Below are 8,261 nucleotides of genomic sequence, written 5' to 3'. Positions count from 1 at the left end.
TAGAACATTAACAGGAGCATAGTAAGATCAGAGACTCAGGCTTCTCTACCTTCAAGAGTACCCCTGGGACAGGGATAGTTAGGGTTCCAGTTCTAGGGACAGTTTGAGGCCCCCCTTCCTTACCAAAGATGATCACAATGTGACACACCAATGTCCCATTTGGAGTATACACACTGTAGATGTCATCCATGTAAGTAGGGTAAAATGGGCACATTTAGCACTGAAAACACTGGTCACTTCTGCGCTATGTATACTGCTTACAGGGGATAAACTTGGGATATACACTTATAAGGGTTTTTACATGTTCCAGAGTGGAATGGGACCACTTTATGGGGTAAAACCTGACAAAATGTTCCTTTTAATTCCAATTACTGTTTAATATTTCATGTATGTATTGAGCAGCAACTACAGACCCCAATAGCGATGATAGCACGTACAGACCGCTGCCCCACTGTCTTCATCCGTGTCTATGAAAGAGCATACAGGATTATTTCTGTTCCCTATAGATGCTTTACTTCTTTTCCAAAGCTTCTCAAATTTGCAGCAAAGTGAATTTACCTAATTTTCTGCCTTGGAAAATAATTGTGATTTCTGCAAACAGTATGGTGTTGGGACGCTGGAAAGGTAAAGTTTGCAAAAGACAAATTCTAACCGGATTCAAAGCTGAATTAACTCACAATGTGCATTGATTACAATAAAACCTCTTGATATCATTGTGACGGATTTTAGTCCCATGGTTATGTGGCACAACGTGTGCTGGCTATTTTCTCTGTGGACCACTACTAAAATAAAGCCTCATTTTCCATATACGATACAATATGATACGATGCCCTTTATTGATCAAGAGGGAAATGACAGTATCACAGAAGCAGAACATAGACCTGAATTACAGCATAACCGTAGAATCCTACAGGTGTAATCTCATACATTCCTATTCAGGACTGGTCAGTAGAATATACCGTTAGGACCCCAATAATGCACCAGTCTCCTGGAGAATTTCACACTTAGGTAGTTGCACATTCCCATAGCGGTCGGCACACATGGTTTCCTGTATCTCTTCTTCTTGCAACTTTAGTAGGATTAGACGGTTACTGAAGGTGCTCCTCCGTCTCATGTAACGGGTCTGTGTTATTGCTCATTATCGATAACCACTTCTCCTGTATTCTTTCCTCCACAACCATGGTGGCCAACAACAGCCGAGCATGCCTTCTTGATAAGCTTATTAGCATCAGACGCCCGCACACGACTCCTCCAGCATACGATTGCGGAAAAGATGGCACTTGCCACTACGGACTGGCAGAACTCCCAAATATTTGTAACTCTCGACCTGCTCCACTTCCGGACCAGCAATGGTGACAGGTAGACCTCCATCTTTCTCCAGCTGTAGTTCACCACCAGCTCCTTAGTTTTCTTTATGTTTAGCCTGGCACCAATCCACAAAATCCAACACCACCCTCCTATGTTCCTCCTCACCCCGGCCGGACTAATGCATCCGACTACCACGGAGTCATCCGAGAACTGATGAGAAGGGATGCACATTACTCTGTTGAAACACTCATTTAGTTTGCCTTGTCCATATATAGGCTGCTGTGTAGTTTTATCCACTAGAGGGCAGCATGCCCTGGCCATATATAGACTGCTGTGTAGAGTTTTATCCACTAGAGGGCATATATAGGCTGCTGTGTAGTTTTATCCACTAGAGGGCAGCATGCCCTGGCCATATATAGGCTGCTGTGTAGAGTTTTATCCACTAGAGGGCATATATAGGCTGCTGTGTAGTTTTATCCACTAGAGGGCAGCATGCCCTGTCCATATATAGGCTGCTGTGTAGCGTTTTATTCACTAGAGGGCAGCATGCCCTGTCCATATATAGGCTGCTGTGTAGAGTTTTATTCACTAGAGGGCAGCATGCCCTGTCCATATATAGGCTGCTGTGTAGAGTTTTATTCACTAGAGGGCAGCATGCCCTGTCCATATATAGGCTGCTGTGTAAAGTTTTATTCACTAGAGGGCAGCATGCCCTGTCCATATATAGGCTGCTGTGTAGAGTTTTATTCACTAGAGGGCAGCATGCCCTGTCCATATATAGGCTGCTATGTAGAGTTTTATCCACTAGAGGGCAGCATGCCCTGTCCATATATAGGCTGCTGTGTAGAGTTTTATTCACTAGAGGGCAGCATGCCCTGTCCATATATAGGCTGCTGTGTAGAGTTTTATCCACTAGAGGGCAGCATGCCCTGTCCATATATAGGCTGCTGTGTAGCGTTTTATTCACTAGAGGGCAGCATGCCCTGTCCATATATAGGCTGCTGTGTAGAGTTTTATTCACTAGAGGGCAGCATGCCCTGTCCATATATAGGCTGCTGTGTAGAGTTTTATTCACTAGAGGGCAGCATGCCCTGTCCATATATAGGCTGCTGTGTAAAGTTTTATTCACTAGAGGGCAGCATGCCCTGTCCATATATAGGCTGCTGTGTAGAGTTTTATTCACTAGAGGGCAGCATGCCCTGTCCATATATAGGCTGCTGTGTAGAGTTTTATCCACTAGAGGGCAGCATGCCCTGTCCATATATAGGCTGCTGTGTAGAGTTTTATCCACTAGAGGGCAGCATGCCCTGTCCATATATAGGCTGCTGTGTAGAGTTTTATCCACTAGAGGGCAGCATGCCCTGTCCATATATAGGCTGCTGTGTAGCGTTTTATCCACTAGAGGGCAGCATGCCCTGTCCATATATAGGCTGCTGTGTAGAGTTTTATTCACTAGAGGGCAGCATGCCCTGTCCATATATAGGCTGCTGTGTAGAGTTTTATTCACTAGAGGGCAGCATGCCCTGGCCATATATAGGCTGCTGTGTAGAGTTTTATCCACTAGAGGGCAGCATGCCCTGTCCATACATAGGCTGCTCTGTAGAGTTTTATTCACTAGAGGGCAGCATGCCCTGTCCATATATAGGCTGCTGTGTAGAGTTTTATCCACTAGAGGGCAGCATGCCCTGTCCATATATAGGCTGCTGTGTAGAGTTTTATCCACTAGAGGGCAGCATGCCCTGTCCATATATAGGCTGCTGTGTAGAGTTTTATCCACTAGAGGGCAGCATGCCCTGGCCATATATAGGCTGCTGTGTAGAGTTTTATTCACTAGAGGGCAGCATGCCCTGTCCATATATAGGCTGCTGTGTAGCGTTTTATCCACTAGAGGGCAGCATGCCCTGTCCATATATAGGCTGCTCTGTAGAGTTTTATCCACTAGAGGGCAGCATGCCCTGTCCATATATAGGCTGCTGTGTAGAGTTTTATCCACTAGAGGGCAGCATGCCCTGTCCATATATAGGCTGCTCTGTAGAGTTTTATCCACTAGAGGGCAGCATGCCCTGTCCATATATAGGCTGCTGTGTAGAGTTTTATCCACTAGAGGGCAGCATGCCCTGTCCATATATAGGCTGCTGTGTAGCGTTTTATCCACTAGAGGGCAGCATGCCCTGTCCATATATAGGCTGTTCTGTAGAGTTTTTTCCACTAGAGGGCAGCATTACTGTATTTTTCACAATGGCCCAGTATGAAGCATGTTGGAACCCCAGTAGCAAAGACAAAGTTTGTAATTAGTTTCCTTTTGTGCTGTTTGGCGGTCAGTTACACATACTGTACGGATAGACACGTTACTAGAGGTGGAAACATGACAAGCGCACGATAAGGCAGAAATGTGATGGACCCGCTCAGCAGCACACACACACACCATAAAAGCGGTGGGCGCCGCGCCTGCGCAGTCACACACACGGCACGCCGTACGTCTCGCCGCTTCTCTATGGTATGACGCAGCGCGCTCACTTCCGGTCACGTGCCGTGTGCGGCTGCTGGTGCCGCCCTGAGTGTGACAGCCCCGAGCTGCGGGCGGAGCCTCCTGCCTTATCTGCTGCTCAGCCTGAAGTCTCTGTCCCCCGTGCCAACGTCAACATGGACTTCAACGTGAAGAAGCTGGCGGCCGATGCCGGCACCTTCCTGAGCCGGGCGGTGCAGGTACGGGGAGAGCCAGGACCGTGAGAGCCCACATGGGGGCGCCCGCTGCTGCCTCTGTCCTTAGTGATGGGCAGCGTGCTGGGGTGAGGTGTTATCTGAGCATGCTCGGTGCTGACCCAGCGACTCTGGCCTATGTCTCGCCACTGTTAGACAAGCCCTGCATGAGTTGCTACTGTCAAACAGCTGAACGTCTTTTTTGAGCACCCCAAAGACCCTCGGTTATCCCCCCCTGAGCGTGCTCAGATAACGCCTCATCCGTGCCCGCTCGCTCCTCAGAAGGGACGGCTTCACTTTCTTTTGGGCTTGACCCCAGGATCTAGGAGCCAAACGGTGGCATTTAAGAGGTTAAACCGCATTAGTCAGCGCGTGTACCGCAGCTGCAATCCACTCCCAAGCCGCCTTCATGTATACTGCGCGCAGCCACCCTCTGTGCATGCTGAAGCAAGGGCTGAGTGGGCCCCAGGCTCTGGCACCTGTGGGGTCTTAACCCCAGCACTGCCTGTACCCCCATTGTGTAGCGATGTCTGACAACATGTACACCCCCGGTAACCATGGTGACCTGTATCAGAAGTTAACACTAGTGCCATCACCCAGGTTTTCTGTCTGTCTGCCCGTCTTCCAGATGACTCTGGCCTTTAGCTGACTCCGGGTATTCAGACTGAATATAATGATGTCCTCAGTGGTTGATGTCTTTCACTGGCTAACTGCAAGGATGATAACAAGTAGCAGCTTCCGAGACTACTCCGGTCTCTTCATCCGCCTCAGTAGAGCGCAAAATCTGAAGCGTCGCATGAGACTTGAAGAAAGATTTGCTTAACGTTTCAATCGACGTGGGACCGAGAAACAGTTGTGGCAATAAATACTGGTGCAGATCATAGATAGGGAGCGTGATCAAAGTGTTATTGCCCCTGATGGCGGTCTGGTCCAGGGCTGCCATTCCCTGAGATGGTCTGAGAAGCACATTGATATAAAAAGACAGACTTTTGTGTCTCTCTGTTATGTGAAGTTGCCTTTGAATACCAGCAAGTTCATGTCCATGATGTGTGGTCAGGGCTGCAAAAAATGTTTGATCTGTGTTTTTTTTTTTTTTGCTCTTTAACTTTGTGTTGCAGTCAGAATTCATTCTTGTTCTAAGTTTTTGTTCTTTCTCCTTCCAATATTGATAGTTCCGCTTCACATCTCTTGTATTATTTCCTGCACTATTCTATGTCCTGTTTATAAATATGTGACTCTTCAGATTTTGTTCTATGCCTGATGATGAGACTGGAGTAATCTGGAAAGCTGCTATTTGTCACCATCTTTTCAGCTGGCCATTAAAAGCTATCAACCACTGAGGACTCTCAAATGTTACTCTCTATCTATTGGCTAACATGGTACAAAGATATATTTTTTTTTTCCTACAGTGATGTCATAACCCCACAACATGTCAGCCCGGCTGATCTGGTATTATTTATTATAGCGCCATTTATTCCATGGCCCTTTACATGTGAGGAGGGGTGTACATAATACATACAAGTACAGTAATTTTAAACACAAGTCACAACTGGTACAGAATGAGAGAGGACCCTGCCCGCGAGGGCTCACAATCAGCAAGGAGTGGTTGAGGATACAGTAGGCGAGGGTAGAACTGGTCGTTCAGTGGTTTGGTGGATCGGTGGTTACTGCAGGTTGTAGGCTTGTTGGAAGAGGTAGGTCTTCAAGTTCTTTTTGAAGGTTTCCATGGTAGGCGAGAGTCTGATATGTTGTGGTACAGAGTTCCAGAGTAGGGGGGATGGACGGGAGAAATCTTGTATGCGATTGTGGGAAGAAGAGATAAGAGGGGAGTACAGATGGAGATCTTGTGAGGATCGGAGGTTGTGTGCAGGTAAGTACCGGGAGACGAGGTCACAGATGTACGGAGGACTCAGGTTGTGGATGGCTTTGTATGTCATGGTTAGGGTTTTGAACTGGAGTTTTTGGGTAATGGGGAGCCAGTGCAGGGATTGACAGAGGGGAGAAGCTGGGGAGTAGCGGGGGGGACAGGTGGATTAGTCGGGCAGCAGAATTTAGAATAGATTGGAGGGGTGCGAGAGTGTTAGAGGGGAGGCCACAGAGCAGGAGGTTGCAGTAGTCAAGGCGGGAGATGAGGGCATGGACTAGGGGTTTTTGCAGATTCTTGGTTGAGGAATGTACGGATCCTCGAAATATTTTTGAGTTGAAGTCGGCAGGAAGTGGAAAGGGCTTGGATATGTGGTTTGAAAGAGAGATCAGTGTCAAGGATAACACAGCAGCGAGCTTGTGGGACTGTAGAGAGTGGGCAGCTGTTTACTTTAATGGATAGGTCCGTTGGGGGGTGTCACGTGAGATGGGGGAATAATCTAGAATTACGCTGCCAATGGGATTTGTCAGAGCATCCCTGGGACTTTGAGTATGTGATAATTTGTGACTTTAGGTAATATCAGATTGGTGAGGGTCCGACAACTGGCATCCCTAATCGTTTGATTGAAGGGCTAATGGCACATCAGACTTGGCACATGACTGTGCAATATATTGTGGCCTTGAATGGTGCTGCGGCCTCCTCCAGGGCTTTGTGGGAGTCGGATCACAAACGACCCTAAGGATAAATAGGTCAGAGATATTAAAGTACCAAAAATCCCTCTTTAAAATGTTTATCTAAATCTGAAATAAGTCTATGCTTCTTACTGATCCCCCTCTGCACCTTTTCCACTGCTTCTCTGGTGGTCTACATACTTGCTTTCCCGGCTATGGGGGACGTGTGACCTTTGTAGTAGTGACCAACAAATGGCAGTTCGACACTGTATTGCGAAGTGCACATCTCATTAAATGAATAGTGCTCCATTCATCTGACAGCGGCGTCAAGAAAACCCTTTACCTTCCATAGGTGGGGTATGCATAGGTTGGGTATATAAAGTGATATGTCATTCCTCCTTCACTGATTACACATCCTTGGATGTGAATATCCCTGTAAAGCCCTGTTCACACATTCAGTATTTGGTCAGCATCGGTATTCATAAGCCAAAACCAGGAGTGAAGCAATCGGCGGAAAAGTATAATAGAAACACATCGCCATTTCTGTATTTAACACCCAGTCCTAATTTTGGCGTAAAATACTGAACGTGTGAACGTGGCCTTAAACTGTGCAGTTATTATAATTTTGGATATGTGGCGTATACTCGGTGGATTTTGCCTTTCAATTTTCCGGATATATCGGCTGCATATTGCGGTACAAGCATTTGGATGGGACTTTACAAAGCTTCATCTAGAGACTTCTGGGAAGTGTACCTTGAGCGAGGCTGCAGATCTATGATTTTCTTTTCCAATATTTTTATTGACAAATTTTAAAACCATACAGTAATGACAAAAGTGTTTCACAGCTGGACATTAATAGGGGGGGAAGGCGGGGGATGAGAAAAAGGTAAGGGACGAGGGGGAAAAACAGAACTTATGCTTTATTGGAGATCTATGATTTTGAACTGTATGACGGAGCCGCAGTGGAAAAGTTACATTGCATACATTACTATGGCGTTGGAGGGCTGGCGACTTCTGCTCTTATCACATGGGTATTGTAATTTCACTTCTTTATTGATACATTGATGTGGTATTGGAAAGATGGATGGCGATGACCTGTAATTCCGTCATGATGCTCGCTGCTGCTTTGACCAGGGTGTAGTACTACCTGTGATTATACAATGTACAAGGAGGGAGAAAACGGGCGATAGTGCTGCCTGCTACCTCTCTTTATAAGTGACAGTCCACCTGTGCATTAATCATTTGCAGGGAGAGACAGACAGTACGATCTGTGTCTTTTTGCTTTTTTTTTTTTTTTTTTTTCCTTCGTACGATGTTTGATCACAAAATTGCACTGAAACCAAAGCAATGATGTTGTCACCTGGGAATTGCTATGCATAATCTTCTAAAAGAAAACCGAGCTGAGTTGGTGACACTGGAGATCAAGAGGAATGGTAGGGACTTATTGTAGAGGGAAAGAACATACAGCTTTGTTTTGGAGGGAGGTGAGATCAGTGGGGTAAAGGGATTTGCCTAGGCAAAGTGAAAGCAGAAATCAAGCAAAACAATCCTAGTAACAGGCAGACATGGAATTGTATTGCCGTACCCCAGCCAATGGCCATGAGATTGTGGTCCTGACAGATCTACTGTTTGCTAATCCTCTCCAGCTCAGGGATTTCTCTGCTGAACCCTTTAGGTTTAGGGTAATATTTGGTACAATAAGTAGATTTAGCTGAACA

General features: G+C 46.4%; 1 protein-coding gene across 3 annotated transcripts in view; it reads left to right on the top strand.

The window, feature by feature from the left end:
• Positions 1–3,761: 3,761 nt before the first annotated feature.
• The window catches only part of SH3GLB1 (SH3 domain containing GRB2 like, endophilin B1), a 61,539-nt gene continuing 57,039 nt past the window's right edge, over positions 3,762–8,261 (top strand). For 2 of the 3 annotated variants that reach the window (XM_073571505.1, XM_073571504.1), the window contains exon 1: positions 3,762–4,014. In XM_073571505.1, coding sequence (XP_073427606.1) covers positions 3,808–4,014 — 207 coding nt within the window. In that variant the 5' untranslated portion in view covers positions 3,762–3,807. The remainder of the gene's footprint in view (positions 4,015–8,261) is intronic. The other variant, XM_073571506.1, reaches the window with a different exon arrangement.

The sequence above is a fragment of the Dendrobates tinctorius genome, unplaced genomic scaffold (genome assembly GCF_039654945.1).
Source record: "Dendrobates tinctorius isolate UK_male_01 unplaced genomic scaffold, ASM3965494v1 ptg000029l, whole genome shotgun sequence".
Lineage (NCBI taxonomy): Eukaryota > Metazoa > Chordata > Amphibia > Anura > Dendrobatidae > Dendrobates > Dendrobates tinctorius.
The sequence above is the reverse complement of the archived record's forward strand: the minus strand, read 5'-3'. Positions and strand labels throughout refer to the sequence as shown.